Raw genomic sequence first — 24,888 nt, 5'->3', positions numbered from 1 at the left:
CAACTACACATCAATGTACTTGTATAGTTACCAGTCAAAAATCCGTTATCACAAGCCAGTTTCAGGGTTTTAATGATTAATTGGCCTGAATTTCTGTCACAGAAATTTGCCGACTATCAACATAGGAGACACCGAAACATCAAGCTTTCCATTGTGTGGAAAGTTATGATGTTTGTTCAGCTAAAACACAAAACTAAAATTGATTGATGATTATCTTAGTTAAACTATATGAGAATTTTAGCCTTTATTATTACCACTCTTTGCGAACATGTAAATTATGATGGTACGTGCCTTGTAAAATTAAACATGCGTACCTTTTTAAAAATATTACCTCAATTTGCAGGATCGCTTATATCATTGAAAATGTGTAACTCGGGAGCGCATGATTCAACGTAAATGAAACAGCTATTAAGGATTAGCTAAAATGTTAGCTGGAAGAATGCAATTTGGTCAAAACAATGAATAAGGCAAAATATGCATGTAATATGTTTGGGAATAAGTAAGGATTTAAGTGACGCTATGCATGCTTTGCCCTGTGTAAGTACTGTTCATTATAGTTCAGCATGGTCTCCCTGGTAAACTCAACCAGCCCGCGAATTATGAAGTCTGTATTTACCTTTAATTACCTTCATGTTGGAGAAATCAGAAAATATGCACATGCAAAATAATAACAAAATCAATCATAGTACTGTGTAACAGTTTAATAATTGTTGAGTCACCGAAAGTTAATGTTTTTTTTTACATGCTCATGTCTTAGGACACGGACAAAATTATTGCTTCGTGTCCCAAGATTTACAGCCATTATAGTAGTCAACAAAAATAAGCTACAAATTATCAAATTTAAACACTGGCCCGCAGATAAGCTGACCCCCTTCTTCCAGGCCTTTATTTTTTCCTAAATTATTCGGCTTATACACGAGTATATACGGTAACATAATTTGGGAGCATGTTCAATGGAGAAATCTTACAGCGATTTTCTTTGACTTAGAAAACGCCTATGATCTGGAAAAAAGGCTCATTGCCAAGTTAAATCACTACAAAATAACAGGCAGCATCCATAAATAGATAGCAAATATCTTAACAGGTCAGAAAATTCAAGTTAGAGTGGGTGACCAATTATCGACATTCACAAGCTTGAGAATGGCAAACTGCAGCGCAGTGTACTCAGTCCAACACTCTTCAACATAATGATCAACAACCTTGAGCAACTGTACAACAAAATCATAATTACAGGTATATGTTATTCTTTCCAAAATTGATTCTATAAAAGCTTACTGTATCCTGTTCACTTTAATCCATCTTATAAACTAAATTGTCACCAACTTGAAAATATACAGAATTTAGTCTGTTTATGCTATAAAAACAATATCTGGATTAGTCAGTTGGTCAACTCATCAAGATAAAAAGTCAGTGATAAATAAGAAAAATCAAAAGAAGCTGTTATATGGTAATTTGTTGTGACCCATGAACCTACACTTCACCTGCCTTTACAGATATGATTTGAATACTGAAATATCCGTGACCCTAATAAAAAGGGATGCAACTTGGATTTCTTCTCAATGATGAAACAATTTAACTATACCATACTAATAGTAATCGCCAAAAAATGTAATCAAGCATAAAAAGTGTAATCCATATATTTTATGCCATAATTTCAGGACACTACGAAAAATGTACATTAACTTTGCTACTAACCTGGATCTACTGCTGGTAAAATCTTCTTGTCACAAATGGGCCAAATCCATGTGGATTAGAACCAGAACACAAAACAAGCTGACAAATTATTTATATAAAATAACCACTTTAACTGTTCTACATGTCTATCTATTGCTGAATAATCATAAAGTCAAGTCCACAAAATCTGCAATGAGCAGGACACTATCTTGAATCAGAGTGCTGTGTTACTTCAATCTCATATTCTTCTTTTCAAATGTGTTGATGCTATTAATTTGTCATTTTCCTGTACTGACATGTTTTGAAGTTCAAAAAGATCCATCTACTCATAACATTTTTCAGAAACATAACATCGATGGGTCACACTGATAAAGCCTGTTTCACTTAACATCTAGCACCATTTTCTTCAAAAGTACAGACTGGCCTGCTTCCTAAATATTCATGAATATAATGAACCTGAGAGTCATATTTTCAAATTGAAGAAACCCATCTGTTTGTTTGTAAATGCATCATATACAGAAATAGAAAAGAAGGAAAGCATTTGTCTTGGATGGACAAATGTACTCGTATGCTATTCTTATGCAGCTATCTTCTTTTATAGAACATTTTCAAATTTATGAGCGGGATTAAAGAGATGATAATAAAAATAAAAACTTAACTTTTCATTGCTTTATTTTTATTTTTTGTATGTACCAAAACTGCATAATCTATATAAAGGTGAGCGTAAGCTGTAATTGGTGAAAGAAAAGCGTAATGATTATGGCAAAAGCACAATGGCTGGCATGTTTGCTATACCAATCAAACTAGCACAAAAGGTGACTTCCATTAATCCTGCAGTAATTTAACTACTTTTCCCACCATCCAGCAAAAGAACTGTTTTAATACTCTACCCCAATCTCAACTGAGCAGTCAATTTAGTTACTGTAGAAGGCAGGAAAAAACAAATGTTTGATTAGGAACCTATATATTTTGATTAGGAAACTATATATATATATATATATATATATATATATATATATATATATATATATATATATATATATATAAAGAGACAGAGAGAGAGAGAGAAAAAGAAAGAGATAGTGAGGTAGAAGATTAATGAAGCATATGCATTTGAGAATGGAAACTGTATTTGTATTCATGATTGCCTTGGGCGTCATTAAATATGTACCCATTTATTTGGTATTTATAGGTTACTGCATTTGTATGGCAAAATATGAACAATTTTTTCAGATGGATATACTGCACAACCTTAGAAGTGAAGTATATGCATCTGAAAATACTAGTTCATATTTTTCCACACAAATGCAGTAACCTTTTTATTATATGCTCATTTTCTTATTCTACCTAAGGCTTAATTATATAAACAAAACTACACTACACAAAGCTGTATTCCAAACTAAATACACAAGCAGATTCATCAGTACACAAAAACAACATTATTAATATGTATATAACTCTGCCCAGATAAATTTAAATTTAGGCACTCGTTAGAAATCACTTTCGAAAGAAAATGGCATTTTTGGTCTACTTAAAATTGAAATTTAGAGCCATATTGTGAATGAATGTGCATTGCAACAACTTTTCCGTTTGGCTGGAATGAACAGATTTTGGATTTTTGTCAATTCTACACAATTTCGTGATTATGTACTAGATTTATCTGTGCCATTTCTATATGAAGTACATTTGATTTCAGCAAAAAGAAACTACATAATATAATGTTTATTTCATTTTGAGTACAGTAAGGAGGATGTAATTGCACTTGGAATGTAGTCAAAATTACAGTACAATTTTTAAATGTGTAACCAAGCTTTAGAAACCATGTCATGGTTCATGGAAATCAGATTTGCAAAACTAAAAAAGTACATTTTGAGGAAATTCAGGGTGTCAAACTTTAAGTATATTTTTTCCATTCTTATTAACAGCCAAAGAAGACACATTTATGCCTTATCACTTACATGTTATTTGTAGGGACCCAGCAATTTTATGACCTGTCTGGTGTCTATCGCTAGCCGAAATCCAAAACATTGTGTCAAAACAGTTAACATGGAATATGGAAAGCAGCTGGTATGTGGCCATCCAAGAAACATCTACTCTAGTTCATTCAGAAACAAACTTAATCAACCAAAATGTAAAGCATCTACTACTTGCATGTACATGACTGGTTTACATAGTAGTTCTTAATATAAATACACTACTGGGCACATGTGTCGCACACGTGAGTGCATTATGAAGGTGTGCAATATCTTAAAATAGTGCACGTTTCTGACAATGTAAAGTTAATGCAGACAAACATAAGCATATAATAATAACTGCATAGTCTAGTGATTATGTAGCAGCTTAGCTGAATTTATTACATTGGAACCTGTCTTGAAAGACCACCTCTTATACCAAAACATAATGGTCTCTCATGAAAGGTGGTCTCTCATGACACTATATAATCAATAAATCTGTACATGGTTAGCCTGATCTCTCAAGACAGGTTTTACTGCACTTCAAATCACTTTTTCAGGCAACAGAATACATAAAAATATGCACAAGCAGGGCAGTCTCAAGTTTGCACTCAATGAAACAATGCCCTGGGGAAGTGATCCTCTGTATCACTAGCCTTTTATAACAGCCTTGCTTAAGTTTGTTACGACTTACCTTCCGATTGTTACGACTTACCTTCCGACTGTATATACAAGCTGAGCCTTGAACCAGTAGGGCGGCTTGTGCAAAGTTCATCGTAGTCATGCCACCATCAAAACTGATTGTAATATGCTCCAACTTAAATAAAAGAAAGATTGTATAACTGTTGTGCTAACAAAAATGGGCTCACTACAACTGAGAACTATATACTTAAAAAAAGCAGTATAAAACATAATAGTTGATACGCAGAACATACCATCCTTTCTGAAAATTGTGTACCTTTTATGAACACTGAGCTATCATGTGTGATAATGTTTATGTAGAACAAAAGTCCTTTGATGAGATTGATGTTCAACTTATTACAAAAGAATTCAAAACCATCTTTTCTCTTAGAACCATCTTCAACATTCTTCAGCTATACAAATTTCCAAACTGGCTATTAATGACAAATCAGTTATATTCAACACACACTATAACTAGTCTACATGTTCAACTTCTCAAAATGATTGATAAATCCACAAATCCTGCAGCGAGCATACTGACATGCTTACTCAGAGTGCTGTATAGCATCACCCTCAAACTCTTCTAATCTGTAAAGCCATTTTATGTAATGTTTTGAAATTTAAAAGATCCCTCTGCTCTAACAGTTTCAGTCATAAAATATCTCCAAGTCATTTCGTTAATGCCTGTTGTGCCTAACATATGGTGCCATTTTCTTAAAAAGTACAGACTGAAGTGCTACCAAACCAATTACCCTTGTTCACTATTCTTACTCAGCATGGACTGATCTGTTACCAAACCAATTACCCATGTGTACTATTCTTACTAGTACAGACTGATCTGCTACCAAACCAATTACCCTTGTACACTATTCTTACTCAGTACAGACTGATCTGCTACCAAACCAATTACCCTTGTACACTATTCTTACTCAGTACAGACTGATCTACCAAACCAATTACCCTTGTACACTATTCTTACTCAGTACAGACTGATCTGCTACAAAACTAATTACCCTTGTGCACTATTATTACCCAGTACAGACTGATCTGCTACCAAATCAATTACCCTTGTACACTATTCTTACTCAGTACAGACTGATCTGCTACCAAACCAATTACCCTCGTACACTATTCTTACTCAGCAGTCTTATTTAAATAACATTTTCAAATTTATGTGAGTGAGATTAAAGAGATAATTAAAAAATGAAAACCAAAACTTTTGTTGCTTTAATTTTATTCTTTTAATGTACCAAAAAAAGTGTAAACCATATAAAGACAAGCGGAAGACCTAATTCTGTGGAAAATAGTGTAATGGTTACCGTATATACTCGCGTATAAGCTGAAAAATTTAGGAAAAAAATAAGGCCTGGAAGAAGGGGGGGCGGCTTATCTGCGGGCCAAGGTCCAAGTCTGCTTAACGCTTTTTTCCCTCGATTTCCAGTATTTATTGTTTCTGTTGATCGCCGAAGATGAGATCACATGCCTAATGATGCCACATGGCTCATAAGATTTGTGCTGTCGTGAAGTGAAACAAATATTTTTTTCTAACTTAAGTGGTAGGAAAATGAATGAAAAACATGTTTTAATGTACTTGACGTCTATTTGACAGATGTCCATCCACCAGAAAATGCAGCCATACGTGTTATTTCAGCCACGGTGGTATGTGTATTTTCCAAAAGAACCGCCATATTAGTAATCTCCAGTCAAGTATTTAACCCTCAGCTAATCAGTAATCATTAAACTCTACGGTATCGTACAAATGCATGCTAGCTTATTTCAGTGTAAATATGAAAAGAATGTACGTAAAAAAAAAAAAATTACAATACTGAAGGTATATAGGACAAACATTTTGATCGAGAGTAGAAATACATGTTCAATAGTCTTAAAGGAACAATAGCAAGAGGCTCCATAGGGGTTTGTTGCGTGCATGCTTAGGAAGGGTAAATAACAGGGCAATGTACGAGTCAGGGTGAATAATTGTAAAACAATGTAATTTGTGGGATTTCTTTGACAGGTGTTTTAGAAGTAATTGGCAGCCACAGTTTATATACTATTGTTTAGTTGTTTGTAAAGGAAAGTGGTTTGTTAGCGGCAGAGTCTTGTACAATAGCTACCATATGCTTAATCTGTGGTAAATGCCTCGGGGATAATAGGTTTGTTTTATTGCACAATGCCAATGACTTTACTAATACATGCCGACTCTCAGATGTAATGAGATATGGTAGTGGACATGGTTTCTGCTCAAAGTTATAAACTGTCACAATACTTGAATAATGTCCACGCTGAAACCAATCATATTTTGATCAATTGAATCACACTACCAGTAGTTTAAAAAAAACACACAAATAAACAGCAAAGATAAATAATTATCAAATACAAATTGATAACCAACCACATTGGAAATAATTACAGGATAAGGTATATAAATAGTATACTACCACTATAAGAAATTATTTCAGTTTAATCTCTCTAGAAGTTTATATTCAATTCAATCAGATAAAATGAATAGTGTTGGAAGTAAAAGAAAGCGTTCTGCTTATGATGCAGCATTCAAACTTAAAGTTATTGAATATTCAGATAACAAATAACAACTGTGCTGCAGCATGCGAATTTTTTGTGAATGAGAAGCAAGTATGGGAATGGCAGAAAAGCAAAGCAGCATTAGAAGAAATGCCAAAATCCAAGAAGGCTCGTCGGACTGGGATTGCCTCTTTCCCTGAATTGGAGAAAGAACTCAGTGATTTTGTAAGTGAACGTCGGAAAAATGGATACCTTGTCACACGAACTGCAATTCATCTACATGCTATGCAGATGGCGAAAAATGATAAATATAAGTTGGCAGATTCAAAATTTGTTGCATCAGCTGGCTGGTGTTCTCGTTTTATGAACCGGAATGGTTTCTCCCTCAGGCAGCAAACGAAGATAGCACAAAAGCTACCAGAAGACTTGGAAGAAAAAATTGAATCATTTCAGCAGTTCATCATTAACGCAGAAAGGAGTGCTCATTTGAACAGAGGATGATGCTATATTTCAATCCGACAATGACGAGGAGAACAAGAAGGAGAACGACACACTATCGGATGACCATGATGACGTATATGATGAAAGCATGCCCGTAACAGAAGCCGAGTTTCGCGAACTGTTTGGCGAGTCTGATACAGAGCAAGATTTTGAAGGATTCTAAAAGTGATAGAACTTTTATAATTCATGATTTTAGAATGAGGATTAATTAAATTTTAATTAAGACTTAACACTTTAGAATTGTTTTTATTTCAACATATAAATTAGCTTTCTTACTTTCATTTTATTTAATAATGTGATTTGCCTAAATAAATGTATTCAGAACTCACTTTGTACATCTTGTGATGTACCGGTAGTCTAGAAATTATGGGTCGGCTTAAACGCGGGTCATGCACTTTATAGGAGTTTTACCAATTCAGTTTGGGGGGTCGGCTTATACGCGAACGGGCTTATATGTGAGTATATATGGTATGCTAAAAGCATAATGGTTGTCAATTATGCTGCTGCTGTGGTCAAATTGTATGTCAGATGGCACTATTTTCATTTATGACCAATAAGATATCAGAAATTGTCTCATGGAAAGCCCATGTTGATATAACTTCCCTTATTTGAGAAGTAACTATAGCAAAATGGATGTCATACTCGCCATACTGGATATCAGACTGACACCATGTGGAATTAACAGCATTTAGACATCATAAGCTGTACTTTAGTGAATGCACAATGTCTATATGACCAGCCATTTAGGAGAAGTAGTGATAACAAGATTTTCAAGATGGCTATTGTGGCAGCCATAAAAGAAGTCAGATCAGGACCAACAAGTCATTATAAGATGTCTTTTAGTGAAAACTCCATGTTGACATCATCATTAATTCAGAAGTAGTGAAACCAAGATTGCTACTGTGACAGGTATATTAAATGCTTAAATGGCATTGTTTTCATTTAGGATCAACAAGACATCATAAGAAGTTGTTTAGTAAAAAGCCCATGCTGAAACACCCATCCATTCAGCAGTAGGATAAGGACTATTCTCAAAATGGACACTTTGGTTGCCATATTGGACATCAGATTAGCACAATTTTCATTTACGACCAACAAGACATCATAAGATGTTTTCTGGTGAAAACAACATGGCAATATTACTTTCTATTCAGAAGGAGTAGTATTAACAGGATTTTCAGTCTGATCAATGTGGTGGTCATATTGGTCATCAGATCAGCACCAATTTCATTTACAAATAGTCTTGGCAAGTTTTTGGGTGAAAATCACCATATTAATATGAACATCCATGCAGGAGTATCGACAAGATTTTCAATGTGAAAATGAAACAGTGGCCATACTGGACATCAAAAAGGCACCATTTTCATTTAGGAAGAGTTAGACATCACAAGTCTTCTTGTAAAGATGCTACTTCAATATGAGATTCCATTCAAGAGTAGCAGCGATGAGATTTTCAAGATGGCTGCTGCGCTTCCATATGGACATCAGATCAAACCATTTTCATTTACAGCCAGCCAGAATGGACATATGGGCATCAAATTAAACCATTTTCATTTATAGCCAGACAGAATGGACATCAAATCAAACCATTTTCATTTACAGCCAGAATGGACATCAAATCAAACCATTTTCATTTACAGCCAGACAGAATGGACATCAAATCAAATCATTTTCATTTACAGCCAGCCAGAATAAGTCTTTGTGTGAAAATACCCATACTGATATGACCATTAATTCAAGACTAGTAGTAGAATATGGTCTCTATGAATAGATCTGAACCATTTTCATTTAGGACCAAGCAGACCTCTTTCTGGTGAAAACCCAATGTCAATATGACTTTCTGTTGAGGAGCAATAAGATTTTTTTTAAGATGGCCATTGTGGCATCTGTTACAAGTCTATGCTCTTAAAATAAGTAACAGAAAAGAGCGAAGACAGCATGCTTTCTAAAAATTTAACAAATAATTTATTTCCCTAGAATACAAAAGTGTAAAATGAGAAAAAAGAATTTACGGTACTACGAATTAAAACCAAAAATAATCCAAGAATTAAACACACAAGTCCTAGTAATAAAAAGTCATCAATAAACTCAGTTCAAGTCCTAAAGAGATTTAAAATTGAAGGTGATGACGTGTCTATTGTGACCTGTGAATTACTGATGTGGTGGAATTCTGACAGTCACAAGGTAATATAGTTTTGTGTTTTACCTCAAGTCACAAATTAGCATTTTCTAAAAACAACCATTACCTATTAATGGAAAATAACTTTCTAACATGATTTAATGAGCCTTGTTTATTTAAAACATAATACCCTATAAAATTTACTTTGGAATCCCCAAAACCCTGACCAAAATCAGCATGTTTACTTGAATAATAATTTGATAAATCAGCTCATGCAGTGTTTTATCTACCAATGTGTCAAATACGCAGACACTTCCGATTTGGCGCACAAAATTGGTCGCCGGTATGTAAATTGATGCACCCAATGTTATGTTTTGCTGATTAGCAAAAAACAAAGGTTCGGTCTACAAATCGTCGATGGTACTTAAATTGATGCACACCGATATTATATGTTGCTGATTAACACAAAATTAAGGTTTGGTCTAACTACTTTAATGGCTATATTGCAATTCCCAAACAGGGAAAACACACACACACATCAGTTTCTTACGCTAATGTTATCATAATACATAGGGTTTCAACTGAATGTGTAGTACTAATATTAGTACCCTTACTCCTACCTCGTGGACGGGGTACTAACATGAACATATATGTGTCAATGGAGCAAGCCAGTGTATTTTTAGCCTAATATCAACAATCTGAACATGTTCCTTGCATATAATGAAATAAACTGAGAAGTCCTCTTATTTAATACCGGAAGTATTGCAAATCATTGTAGAAATAGTTGTAAAATCTAATTTACCTTATCTGATATTTTCGTTTAGATCGTCCGCCATAGTAGTTCAAATAATGATTACTTCCATTCCCAGCCTCATTTGTTTTTGTGCCATATAAGGACATTGAGGTCTTATTTGGAAACATAAACAAATTGTATTAAAAATAAGACATGGTGCCAATTTATTTTATCAAGTAAGGGATTAATACATTCAAAATAAGCCAAACTTCTTTCACAACATGATTATACTTATGTAGTACTTTTCTACTGTATTTGTTTTTCTGACTTCAGTGATGATTTTTTTTGCTCCATTTCACGATATGGTATCAGTTCGTAGCCTCAACCACAACAAATCAACTTGAGAATACGACACTGTAGCTACCGAATGTGAAGCCTGGATCTGACCTTATGTGTCCTGTGACTGTCACATCATTTGTAGCAACAGGATGTTAGAACTGTATCATCACCCTTCCCAAGAAAGATGCAGAAAATAAAAAACACAAATTTAAAGTGATTCTCATGAGAAACTATTATTTTAAGCAAACCTTTGTCACGTAATGAAGCAACAATTTCCATTCGCTCAATTGCATGCCTTGCATTGTTCCAAGATAATGTCAGCGTTCGACTGAAAATGGCATCCAAGGCAAAAGAATTAAAATTGATCCGAAACAAACGAAATTATCTTTACAACTGCATTTATTACTGACTGATTATAACAGTATTGTTATTGAACCTGTGGAGCCTTCATCATCCAAAAGTTAGGTAATGGTTACTCGTAAGATAAAACGTAATTTGTGCAGCAATGGTTGAAAACACAGCTGGCCACGTTTTCAATAAGTTCAATTGCACAAAGAATATGACAGTGAATACGCCTTTATGTTTTACAATATATGTATAGAAGCTAAAAATAAACTCCAAGACCAAATGTGCAAACAACAGTAACTTTCAGAACAGTTCACTGACAAGGCATGCTGGGTTGCCAGAACACAAAGTGTTGACTGAAGGTCCACAACACCAGGCAGATTAGAATGCAAGTTTACAAAAACATTCTTCCAAGCAAGACATAGAGTGAAAGTACTACTTAAGTGTGTACATTGGCTGAGTGTAGAAGACATCCCAATTTTTTAAATACAAATCTCTCCTCAATGTAATACATGGCATAACAGTTGAAGAATTTGATGCCATTGGCATTTTGAAGAATTCTGCCAATCAGTATAACTCGGTTACTACCTGTTCAGAGTGACTGGGGATCCTATCAATTGTTGTTGAGGACTATCTTATACGTGACCTGCAAAATTCATCATTTGTGACAGCAGTGGCAGATGAAAGCACAGACACAGTCAGCAATAAACACCTTGTCAAATAAGCTCAGATTATTTCTGATGACATGAAACCATCAACAAGATTTTTAACAAATATAGAAAGTTCCGATGCTTCTGGCAAGGGAATTGCTTATTTGCTTTAGTCACATTATATAACTAATATTTTTGTAATTTAAACAATATAATTATTTTAAAAAATTACTGAAAACTGATCATTGGCTTGAATTAGACCCATATGTTTGGATTTTGACTCACTGCTTTTTGCTTTGACGAGTCACATGACTTACATGAAGCCATTTGTAGATAAAACTCTCTGCTCATGCTCACAAAGGATAATGATGCTATTATTAGTTGTTTACATCAATGAAATAAAATTAACAAATTTAAAAAGTCAATCAGGTCTAACAGAAATGAACTCAATTTTGGACACGGTCAAGTCCAGTAAACAATGTTACATTACACTAACATGTAATGGAATTTTAAAAAATTAAAACTAACAGACAAACAGTTAAATTAAATATACATAACACATCTAAATTAGTCATCAGATTGGCACCATTTTCATTAGGACCAAATAGACACCATGCAAAGTCTTTTTGTGAAAACCCCTTGTTGATGCAACCAGCCATTCAGAAGGAGTGGTGAAAACAAGACTACTGTGATGGCTATATTGAAAGTCCAAATGGCATCCTTTTTATTTATGACCAGCTAGAGTGGTGGATGAATGTGTGTATAAATTTTCATAGCAATCATCCAAGTAGTTCAGGAAGTGTGGTGATAACAAACTAATGAAGGGAGGATGGACAACAGAAGATTTTACACGATGTTCTGGTCAATGACCAACAGAGATAAATAATTACTAAATCCAGTATAAAGTTGTTACCCATGTGGAAAAAAACCCAGTGCTACCAAGTAATCAAGAATGTCTATTGTTACAATATGTGCATGGTTGTAGAGCATGACACATTAACTTTCCCAACTGCCAGGACAAGCCCCAATTTGGCTCAGGCAAGTTCAACTTTCCAAGACAACTCCCCACAGATATGTCCAAAACTTTGAGAGAGCTGTTTTCAGTTCATAATGCTTTAGATTATGCACATTTTATACTCCATGATTCCCCACATTACATAGTGCCTTTATTTAGCATTTTATGCAATACATGCTCCTTGTTATTGTAGTAGGGTTTAACGCCATTTTACAGCACACGATAGGCTATACACTACATGCTTCTGTTACACAAATGCATGCAGTTTCATTCATCTACTGATTCTTTATTTCACATAATACTTTGTCAAATTTGGTCACTTTCATCTTGTAGTCAAAGTTAAATTAATCTTGCATTTTCTCACACAGACAAAATATATTAAAGGCTTTATAAACTTGGTATAAGTATTAATATTTGAACTTATCAGTTATATTTTAATTACAATATTTATAAGTGTACTAGATTTTCTTAAATTCAAGCCCTAACCTAGCCACAGGTGGTTGGCGAAGTTCTGAAATGTGCCAAACTTGCAGGCTTTCAGAAATTGGTTTGTCACAGTTTGTTTGATATATGTTGCAGATTTTAAGGTGATTAGGTGATAATTATTAGTAATATAAATTGTGACTCTTTTTAGAAAGGTGTGTGTGTGTGTGTGTGGATAGTTTTAAATGCACGATCAAAGCACTTAATATATATCACCCACAAGCGGTGTTGCAGAATTCATGCTATTTTCTACAACACAGTGCTGAAAAAAATGCACAGTATTTTCCACTGTTCTTTCAAATGGGTTTGGGGGAGAAAGGAATTTCAACCCAAATTTTCAGATTTTGAATATACCCTGGTAGCCCTGACAGGACTGATTATTGCAGATGCAAAAATTTGATATGGAAAGTTTACCTCTTCCAGATAATCTTCAAGATTTCTTGCAATGTCGATGTCCCAGTTTTTGGCAAGATCTCTGATTGGCTGAAGTATGTGCGCAAAGCGCACCTCCAGTGTATCAATCTGGGTACTGGATGTCACCATTTTAAATGAAACTGAAATAAGAAAATAGGAAAATGGATAAATCAAAAATATTTAGACGAACATGTACAAATCTCACATATACTTCAAAGTTGTTGTTGTTATAGGGTTTAATGCCATTTTTCAGCACAAGATAGGCTATAAATGGCGGCCAGTTGTAATGGTGCAGGAAGAACCTGGGAAAACCCCGGAAAGAACCACCGACCCACGAGAAGCTACCGGCAAGCTTTCTCACATATCCTCATTGGCTGAGTCCGAGACTCGAACCCACGCAGACAGAGATGAGATGGCAGTGATCCGTGACTGAGAGCGCTTTAGACCACTCGGGGCCCCATACTTCAAAGTAAAAAGGTCACTGTACCACATAAAATGTTATTTACTCACTCACCTGCCACCTCTGTGGCAAACTGTGAGAATAAAAGGGAATCCCAAGTGAGAATACAACACTGATTGTACAACATAAATTGTGTTCAGTATCAGACAATAAAAATCATCCATTCTGATCTTAAGCTCTTTAGTAGCAAAATTAACTGGAATGTACTTTGTTGGATATACAAATTATATACTCTACAGCAAGTAATGGTCAACATCTCTGTTCAAATGGGAGTCTCTACATTTCTAAGTTAATTCATAATATTTCCTCCCATGTGTTCAGGCCCAAATGTCTTTTGCTGAAAGTAAAATCAACTCATTTGTCTCCTATTACATTGTGCCCTTGCATCTTAAAGTTTATGTTATCAACCATTATGTGCGCCTTTTGCATCACAACCACTACACAGCCTAGTCTGAATGCTGGGTATAAAGGGGGAAACAATGGCTCATTTGTAGGTCCAGAGCAACGCCCTGGTAAGGGCTGGGGGGGGGGGGCAACTCCCTCAAAATGCTCCTGCAAGTTATTGATTTAAAACCCCTAAAAGTGACCCAGAATTACATACCTCAGGAAATAATATCCTATCAAACACTGGAACAATATGTGGGAATGTGACCGTTGCTGCTGCACTGTTAGGGTTACTGATACAAGTAACTATTCCAGATGGTTCGGGTTCATCAATGAACTGTTTAAACAACTTATCAATACTGTAGTGTGAACATTACTGCTTTGAAAGTGACACGTTTCTTTGATCTAACATGATCTTCAAGAGCAAATGAGCTATGATTGCTGTAATTTACTTGCATAATGCTGTCTTCAGTTCTACCCAACATTCAAGCCATTTGAAGAAAAATTTATTCTTCACATCTCTGGCAATTTCCTCCAAGCTAGATTCAACGTTTTTCATTAAAATACTAATTTTTCAATGTGTTTTAAATCATGAAAATTTTGTCAGTCACCATCATTTTCAACTTATTTTTTCTCATAAAGGAAAATGTAAAAATGTTGATGTTTCTAAACAAACATGATGATAAGTTAATAACTGCAACTGGATATTATTGTCTTTTTTTGGCCAGGTAATAAGGTGTCTAAATAAGAGACAATTGATTGTCATTGTCATCTTTGTGGATAGACAACTTGCCCTTTCCACAAAATTTCTTGAATTTTTATCACTGTAAAAAATGACCTGGGATGAATAAATCTGCAGAAGTCTTTGGACCTGCAAAGAATGCACAGCTCGGTTACTAAATGATGAGTAAAGTACTTGATTTACCCATGGAACACATTTGGAATGTCTCCTTTATGCTGAACAAGATGTTGGGATAAAATAATTAGCATGACATTGTATGGGAGGGAGTGGGCAATATAACAAACCAGGTCACTTCATGTTAATTTTGTAGAAGGCATGTTAGTGTTATTGTCCTTTTTTTAATTTTACTACCAAAGATGAGTACAGCTTGCAACACACCAGTAGCGTAGCTTTCAAATCAACCAAAGTAGACAAGATACAATTCAATGTAGAAACTTCACATAAAAGTGGTTATTTAAATGAGTAAACTACTTCATTATACATACGGAACACGTTTGGACTGTAACATATCTTCTAAACATGCTGCTGAGTTATGATAATTAGAATCATGGGTAAGTATTCTCATTAGTCTTTTTTGTTTTTAATAATAAAATGAGTGCCTGTGACTGAAATAACTTGCATACAGTATTGTTTTGTACTGATTCTCCACCTCTTGTATCGGTATATATCATTATAGCAAATGCACTGATGCATCAATATAATGATGAATTGTTTCACCCCTAGTTAACTAGTTACTCCAAGACCCATCTATATAGTACTTCCAGGAACAAGACTCATATTTTGGATCAGAAAAATAAATCAAAGAGAGTATATATTACAGTTGAGAATTTACAATACATATGATAATACTGTAGGATGTATTAGTGTACTGTTGCTTAATTTATAGGGTTGCAGGGGTGTGTATGACCTAAGGAATAGTAGTGTGAGAAAATAACTGTATGATGTGTACAGTTAAATAGGCAGCGTGAATGGAAATAACAAAATCAACAGTTACTATTATCAGATTTCAAATTAGTAAACAAGTTGGGAAAACGTATTTGGAATATATATCAAGATCAATGACAGCTGAAAAATTAGGTTGTGCAAATCAGGAAATCAATGACAAATCTGGGTAACTGGGTCATATTTTCTTAAATGTTGATATGGCATCATTTACTGACTGTATGGTCTGTAGGGCCTTCTTTTAGTAAAGGTTAGCCAATGATATTCATTATGTAAAGAAAGTGGGTGCTAGTATGTGATGTATAATATATAGATACAGTGAGTGAGAGAAACATATATACAATACAGAGGCAGAATACGAGAATAGGAATTATTCACAATGACTTCATTATTTATTTTATACCACTAAGGTCCCCAATCCATATGCTTATATAGAAAAGAAGAGATCCATTGGGTCCAAACAAAAGGTGGCACTATTCAGATTGTTAAAAGATGATGGCCCTGGACTGTATTCACTCTTAATCTGTTGAAATGAACCAGTAACAAAGAAGGTCTTAAAACAGTTCACAAATTCTTCAGCCTCTGTCATAATTGGTCACTGTGGATATGTGACAAAGCTTGCCAGTAGATTCTTATCGGTTGGTGATTTTACAGGTCCCCCAATGGTCTTCCTCCACCAGTGATTCTGGATGCCATGTATAGCCTGTCCTGCGCTAAGAAATGGCATTAAATCCAAATCAACCACAAACCTTCTGAGATGAAAGGAATCCCTTTGGAAATCAGGTGATTCATTTTAATTCAGAACTATACATTCTGGTGGCCTAACTGATGCCCTTTGGAAATTGTGCATTATTTTTATGCAGTGCAATTATTATTAATTCCATCATAACCTTTTATCGTCTTATTTTATGTCCTATACATGTACTACAGCACTATGGCAATGTGGGTTTTAAAGTTAGCAATCAGTGAATAATTAAATAAAGACAATGACCTTCAAGATATTATATATGTATACACGTATTTGGTGTTTTTTGCTCTTTATTAACATACATTTAATTTCCAGTTTAAATCAGACGATTTTGGGAAATGATCTATAAACAGATGCCATTAGATTCTAGGTTATGCAAGAGGCATTACCCTGATATCATGGTAATACAAAATAATATTTTTATGATGGCATATAACTGTTTCAAAGTTAGGTTCTTGATGTATATGCTGCACAAATTGTAAATCAATCTAATAATTTGATGCTACTTCAAAGGCTCTTAATCTGACACCTGTACCCTTCAACAACAAAAACTTATCTGAGAAAATATAAAATGGTTAAACAATTGGTTACAGTGATATCAATTTTAAGAATATAGGCCTACAGACTTTGAGAGAACATTGGGTACGGTCATGTTTTTAATAAAGTTACATTCATGGGTGCACCGTTAAAATAGTGTATTCGAGAGCAGTTCCCAAATTTGACCAAAACAAAACTGCTGATGCATAACTAGTAACTTATGGTCATCCAGTGTACAAGAGATAAGCATACAACTGGTGGCTCTATGCAGAAAATTAACGAAAAACCTCCAATACCATGACACCCAAGAACCAGCAATATCCTAAGCCACCAGACGTGTGTGTGATTTTGATTTTTAATGTAGCTTTAACAATTTTTCAGTTATATCGCTATGATATCTGCAGTGTAGCAGGTTATAGTGATGTCTAGCACTGGGCATCATGACGCAGACGTGTAGCATGATGTCCCACATGGTCACATTATCCTGACACCAGGCCAACCATTCCTAACACTAAACTCTTAATGCTGAACGTTAAGCGAGACAGCTGTTAGTATCATTTTTATAAGTATTTAGTATCACTCAGCCGGCTATCGAACCCACCTCCAAGGCAGATGCTCTATCCACTAGGCGGTCGACCATATATGTAGTTCTATGTCCTAAATGCAGTTGCTTTTTTCCTTCTATGCACCTTGCAAAATTAGTCCTACAATGTTGGTTTTGTTTTAGTGCCATCACCTCCCACAGGGGCTCGTTACGAAGAAAATCAAGGGATGGGGGTTTATTACAGGTTAGAACCCCCATCCCTTGATTTTCTTTGTAACGAGCCCCTGTGCCAATACTGTAACTCAAACTGACTTTGTTATATGTGTATTTGTGACGGGGGTTTTTTTTGTGTGTCTCAACCGCCATGTGCGAGTATGTTCCAGAGGAACATTGCACCCTATTGGAGAAGAAGAAGAAAGTTCACTGCACCTTCTTCGTACAGATCAGATACGTCATTGTAGAGTTGGATATGAAATTTGTTAAGTAAATAATTAATATGAAATCATATTATTTTGATTTTACTGCCCACCTCACAGTCAACGCAAATTGCTGTCTTCGTGATCTCGTGTAAACATGCAATATACAAACACTTTTGACATTTCATAGTCCCGCCATACAAAATAATGTGCAGCAAAAGTGTTAAAAAAGTTGATTGGACAAATTTTGTAAAAAGTAGTTCCAACCTTCTAATCAATTATTTTGTTACACCAACAGGTCATTCCAAGTAATTGTATTCATACTCTCAAAATAAAAATAAAAAATTATAATATTTTTATATTATTTTATTTGTACAATTGAAATTTTTATTTGATATCAGTTAAATATATGAGTTTTTGGCCAATCTTCATAATAGTATGCGGTGGCATTCAGACTTATTTGTTGTGTGTAAAGATATCCGTTTTGTGTTAGTAGGTTCCATCTTAGCTCGCTGTACAGCCAGTTTTGCTGGACTTGATTACGTGTTTTAACAGTCATCAATTTTTTTTTCTAGAAAATGATTCCTATAAAATATTCCAGAGATTTGTTCCTATGGAGCATGTCAGCCATCTACCTAATCGCATTTTCATCGCTCTATATCCAGATTCCCGGTGAGGAAACTGGCGCAAGCCCCTACCAAACAGTCAACATGATCAGCATCACATACGTTCGTTACAAAGAAAATTTGCAGTATCCGTCCATGAATCAAGGGATGGGGGTTCTAACTTGTAACAGTGTTATATTGTTACAGGTTAGAACCCACATACCTTGATTCATGGACGGACACTCCACATTTTCTTTGTAACGAACCCTTGTGATCAGCATTGCACTCGGTTATAATTTTCATGGGTCCTACAATGTCAGACATAGCACATGTCGGTTTTGTTTTAGTACTATGTCTTACTATCCAAATAACGGCCTTGTATAGCGTGTTCTGATGTCGTTGACAGCGGAACAAACAGTCAAAAGTTTCAGGAGTATCTCACATTTGGCATCATATATCGACACTCTTCCACTAATTTGTGTGTAACTAACATACTTACTGTGCTGTCTTTATCCTGGCAGAATGAAAATATAACACTAGAAAATGGACGCATTTTCATGTTCCGTTGACATACATTTGAATTTGTTGCAATGTGATGGTAGTTGAGTTATGCCGAAGTATGTTTAGGTTCATGTGGCAGATATGTTTCTAGAACGAAACAAAACGTTGCCTTACAGTTCCAATAGACATACTATATTTTTTATTTGTTTTGTTAAAAAAATAATATTTCATCTTAACCAGATTTCGGCATTCCGGGCTTTCATCGCTTTCCGTTCAGCTGAAATGTAGGCCAACGAAACTTGAAAACCTGTCCATTTCTTTTGTGAGAATTTGAATTTATTAGAGAAAAGACATCAGATTAAGTAAAGTCTGACTAAAACATTGTGACTTTAATTTGTAGAAAAGCGTCGTTATTTTAATTGCCAGTTGTGTGAGATATTCCTGAAAATTTGTCTTTCGTTATGAAGTTAGTCGACATCAAAACGCACTACACAGCACTGTTAATTAGGCAGTAATACCCTGATGCCCAAAACATAAATAACAGTATCAAGGTCTTACATGTAGGACTAAATTTCCACATGAGGATGGGGCCATCCACTTAATACATGCCGAAAAATCTGGCAAAGCTAGACCCCTCCCTGTACACGTGTACTTTTTTACACCCTGGCCGAGTCATACCAATAACTTCTAAAATTGGTACTAACAGCTGCCTCACTAGGTGCTCAGCATTAAGAGATTAGTGTTAGGAAAAGTTGGTCTCTTGCCAGGATAATGTGACTGGGTGAGACATAATGTGACATGGCTATGATGCCTCAGTGCTAGACATCACGTTGTGCTACATTGCAGACAGCATAGCAGTATGACTGGAAAATTGTTAAAGCTATGTTAACAAGTCACAGCCATCCACCTGCACACATATGCTTGATGCCCCCACAGTTCTATAGAATGGCCTATATTTAATTCACGTAGAAACCATAAAGGATTAATAATATTAATGTATTTAATAAAACATTCCACCGACATTGAATGTCTGGCTGCACCAAAGAAATAAGCTGCGTAACTTGAAACAGTTTGTCTAGTGTCTGCTAAAATTCATATGTCGAACAGGTTACTTATTAGACAAATTATGGGGTTTTCACCATAACCCCATTTCCTATGCGTACATACATTATCAGTCAACCCCCAATAGGCAAGCGTATGCATTTGAGTTACCCCTTCCCCCCTCCATGCATATGTACTAATTGGGCTGCCACATATTCTTTTACTTATACAATTCACTTTCGACATTATAGTTTTACATACATGATAATTATGTTATCTATCCAATGTATTCTGATTTGTAACCCACTTTAAGTTTGGTCAAGTATTTACCTGCTATAATTTATCACTTAATAATATAATCCTTTCATGCTTTACAAATTAATTTCAAATCATACCCTCCTTCATCCATATAAATTTGTGCCATTTTGGAGAAATTTAATCCAATGCAAATGTGCAGTCTATTTAAAAACTTAAAATTTTCGAGGGAAATTTGTATCCATGTGAAAAAGGAGATAAATATAGAAGGGTTTTGACAACATAAAATGATTAGACATAAAAAAAATAGTATGCACTATTTTCATGACCTTTTGTAATTTTACAGAAAAAGCATGAATCCCATTATTATGCATGTGAGAATATAACTTGTGAATGTAGTGTTTTATTTGTTAAATTTGGGTGACAATCCTACAGTGTGAGACATCGACCATGATATTTCAGGGTTGAGATCTTACTGCCCAAATAATGGCACTGTGTAGCGTGTGCCAGTGTCGGTTAAAATCAGAAAGATATGTCAAAGTTTCAGGAGTATCTTACACACTTGGCAGCCAATATCGTTACTTTTCTGCAAATTAAAGTCATAAATGTTTTGGTCAGACTTTTTCTGATGTGTGTGTTTGTGATTTAGATTTCTGACGTAGCTTTAACAATTTTTCAGTCACATCGCTACAATGTCTGCATTTTGGCAGTTTATAGTGATGTTTAGCACTGAGGCATCATGCCACAGATATATGGCATCATGTCCCACCCAGTCATATTATCCTGAATGGGCTGAATGGTCCTAACACTAACCTCCTAATGTTGAGTGATAAGCAAAGCAGCTGCTGGTACCATTTTCATAAGTCTTTGCTATGACTTGACCAGAGTTCGAACCCACAAACTTCTGCATCTGAGGTGGATGCTCCAACTGCTTAGACCACTGGAGCTGTCTTCTCTGATGTCTTTTTTCTAATAAATTCAAATTCTTACACAGGCTAATGAACATGTTTTCAAGTTTTGTTGCCTGGAATGTGAAGGAAGTCAGGAATACCAAAACACTGTTGAAATGATGATAAGAATCTTGAACGAGATGAACACTCTCTTTAGTATTAGTATATTTTTATTTGTCTTGTTAAAGAAATATTCTTCAACTTCGGCGTTCCTGGCTTCCATTGCATTCCAGGCAACTAAAATGTAGGCCAATAGAACTTGAAAAACGGGTCCATTTGCTCATGTAAAAAAGCATGAATATGGGCTGCCAAGTGTGTGAGATATTCCACAAACTTTGACGTCTTGTTAAGATGTTAAAAAGCATCAGAATACACTACACAGCACCATTATTAGGAAGTAAGCATTCGCCCCCCAAAACATAAATATCAGGGTCGATGTCTTACATTGTTAGACTGGGTGACTCGGCCGCATAATGTACATGATGAGGTGTGGTGACGCAACACAGTCATGCAGGTAAATAAAAAAAAATTTGAGTATACATGCATATATATATATATATATATATATATATATATATATATATATATATACACACACACACATATATACACACACAAACACAAACACATGGTGAAATGGCTCAAAACCAAAACTTTACTAAACCAGAATCACAGAGATCAACTTTTTGTGAACTCTAGAATTGCTTCTTCTTTAAAGACATCTTTTATTTCCCAGTAGACCAAAACCCCTCAATTCCAAAAAATGAAACAAATTTTGTTCCAAATTTCAGCTTTACACTTACATGATTGCTAAAGATGAGTGTTATTTGGCTATGGCACAAGAAATGGATTCATTAACAGAAGCCACATTAGTCAAAGAAAAATCCCAGCTCCAAACCTTCAAAAAGCAAAGGTTACAAGATTAGTGAATAATGGGAAGCTGTTATTCCAAATGCTGAACAAATGTATGAATGCCTGAAGTTAGTTGACAAAAAGCCTGCAAATGAAAATGGCACATGCAATCACAAATGAAGAACAATTATCTCGTTGGACACTAGTGAGATGAGATAGTCACTGGCATGCCTGAGATGCAAAGACAGTGCCTTGAACAAGAAAGCTCCATTGCTTAGGGGTGGGAAGAGGCATTATTAAACAAGAAGACTCTCCAGCTTTTGTGATCAATGTGGAAATTGCCAGCATGATAAATGCAAAAACAAAAATTGTGTCGATTCTTGGAAGACTGCTTAAGATGTACCCATCATGGGGTGAACCAGCCAAAAAGCAGTATAGTTTTCACTGAAAGGCTTGTTGTGATGTCTACTTGCCCATCTTGAATATCTTTAAACTTTTAGTATTACGACCTCACTTAATGGGTGATCATATTGACATGGGTCTTTCATTAATCGACTTTATACCAAGTCTCATTGGTTCTAAATGGTGCTGATCTGACATTCAGTACAACTACCACAGTAACCATCTTGAAAATCTTGATGTTGATGATCATCTTTAATGGATGGCGATATCGGTTTGGGAAAAGCATTTGCTAGAAATATTTAAACAATATACAAACTTCAAGATATGTTCTAGAAATTGAAAAGGCTGAAATTTGAGTTCAGATTAGCATATCAAAAGGCTATATTAGGGCTCAAAGTAAAGAATAAACAAGTCCACAAGTCCACAATATTTGCATTGTTCCATTTTAAGTCAGAAGAACTGTACCAAGGACCTAAATTGAGATAAGAAATGATAGTAGTACAGCATTTTAAAAAACAAATGCCTTTTTAAGATATAATTTTGACTGCTCTGGTGGCCTAGTGGTTAGAGTGTCCGCCTCGGATGCAGGAGGTCATGGGTTTGATTCCTGGCCAAGTCATACCAAAGACTTACAAAAATGGTACTAACAGCTGCCTCGCTTGGCGCTCGGCATTAAGAGGTTAATGTTAGGACTGGTCGGCCTGGTGTCAGGATTATGTGACTGGGTGGGACATCATGCAACATGTCTGCAGCATGATGCCCCAGTGCTAGACATCACTATAAACTGTCACACTGCGGATATCGTAGCGATATGACTGAAAAATTGTTAAAGCTGCGTTAAAAATACAGATCACATCACAAAATATAATTTTTCTTTTTCTTCAGTGTTATTCTATGGAATGAACTCCCAAATCAATTAGATCAGAAACAAATCTAAATGTGATTCCTATCTCGAAGGCAGTTTTAATTGTAAATATTGAAATAATGCATCATGGCTTTTGATTTGGCAGCATTTATCTTCATACCATTGTGTTCACACCAGTTGTTCATTTTTTACCAAATCTTTATTTAATTTAGTGCTAATCTCATGGCATGTTGATCCAGTGTTATATAATGTATCATCTGCAAACATGGTGGTTGTGGATAGCTCAATGTGATATGGTAAATCATTGATGTATAACAGAAAGAGTAATGGTCCAAGAACCGATCCTTGTGGAACACCCGACTTTATCAATTTCTTATCTGAAAGTTTTGCTTAAAATAGAAACTTATTGTTGTTTCCCTTCAAGATGGGTTGAATTTTATACTTAATGTATTTCAGCATGCTTCACTTTTTTTATATTTTCTTTTTTTTTTCTTCTCTTTTATTCACAATAGTTCATCCTGATGGCCTTAGGGGAGAATAGTATATTAACATGAAATAAATTATTATTGTTGTTATTATTATTATTACATGTATTATTATTATTATTATTATTAATGTCATTAAATTAGAAACTCTGGCAAGGAGTAAGAGGGGTGTGGCTTGAATCCAAGTTTCACTGGAGGGGGGGCATCTCCAAAATCGATGAGTGAATTGGAAGTCAATTGTGCATTTAAAAGGTGACTTCTGAGTCTGAAAAGCATTCCTGTAATATGTTTTGCTCTTAGGTTTGATCCCCCGTTTATATATACTGATTTTTCTTTTAGCTACAACAGTTCAAATCAGACCCGGCACCTCATCATGTATATTATGCTGATCCATGGCTACAAATATAGTATGTATAAATTTATACTACATATGCTCTTGATGAAAATGGATTTAGCTCACCTGGCTGTAAAGTGAACTCGTGGCACCGCATTCATCACATGTTGTCTGTAGAATTTGACCAAATAAGAAAAACAAACATCCTGGCTGGTGAACATTCCATTGATAAAAATGCTGATCTGCAGAAGAACAGATAACCTTTATGCAACTTTACTCAGATCTGAACTTGACAGTGACTTCATTGTGCAATAATCTGTTTCCAAATCTACCTGCAGATGCTTGATCTGATGCATGATCAGAGATATCAGGTGCATTAAGAACTTCCTTTTCAGAAAT

At 35.1% G+C, this 24,888-nt stretch overlaps 2 protein-coding genes across 3 annotated transcripts in view; one reads left to right on the top strand and one right to left on the bottom strand.

Annotated features, from left to right (window-relative positions):
- LOC149787800 (condensin-2 complex subunit H2-like) overlaps nucleotides 1–18,448 on the bottom strand; it is a 155,849-nt gene extending 137,401 nt beyond the window's left edge. The window contains exons 1-3 of the mRNA XM_089974010.1: nucleotides 18,313–18,448; nucleotides 13,427–13,566; nucleotides 4,342–4,443 (exon numbers count right to left, since the gene is read on the bottom strand). Of these exons, the coding sequence (XP_089830136.1) occupies nucleotides 4,342–4,443; nucleotides 13,427–13,555 (231 nt within the window). The 5' untranslated portion in view covers nucleotides 13,556–13,566; nucleotides 18,313–18,448. The remainder of the gene's footprint in view (nucleotides 1–4,341; nucleotides 4,444–13,426; nucleotides 13,567–18,312) is intronic.
- A 249-nt stretch (nucleotides 18,449–18,697) lies between these two features.
- Nucleotides 18,698–24,888, top strand: part of LOC149787798 (lipase maturation factor 2-like) — a 151,935-nt gene continuing 145,744 nt past the window's right edge. For both annotated transcript variants that reach the window (XM_089974009.1, XM_089974008.1), the window contains exon 1: nucleotides 18,698–18,871. In XM_089974009.1, the coding sequence (XP_089830135.1) occupies nucleotides 18,778–18,871 (94 nt within the window). In that variant the 5' untranslated portion in view covers nucleotides 18,698–18,777. The remainder of the gene's footprint in view (nucleotides 18,872–24,888) is intronic.

This window comes from Sinohyriopsis cumingii, chromosome 11 (genome assembly GCF_028554795.1).
Source record: "Sinohyriopsis cumingii isolate HCF-2022 chromosome 11, ASM2855479v2, whole genome shotgun sequence".
Classification (NCBI taxonomy): domain Eukaryota; kingdom Metazoa; phylum Mollusca; class Bivalvia; order Unionida; family Unionidae; genus Sinohyriopsis; species Sinohyriopsis cumingii.
This window is presented reverse-complemented; position numbering and strand designations above follow the sequence as displayed.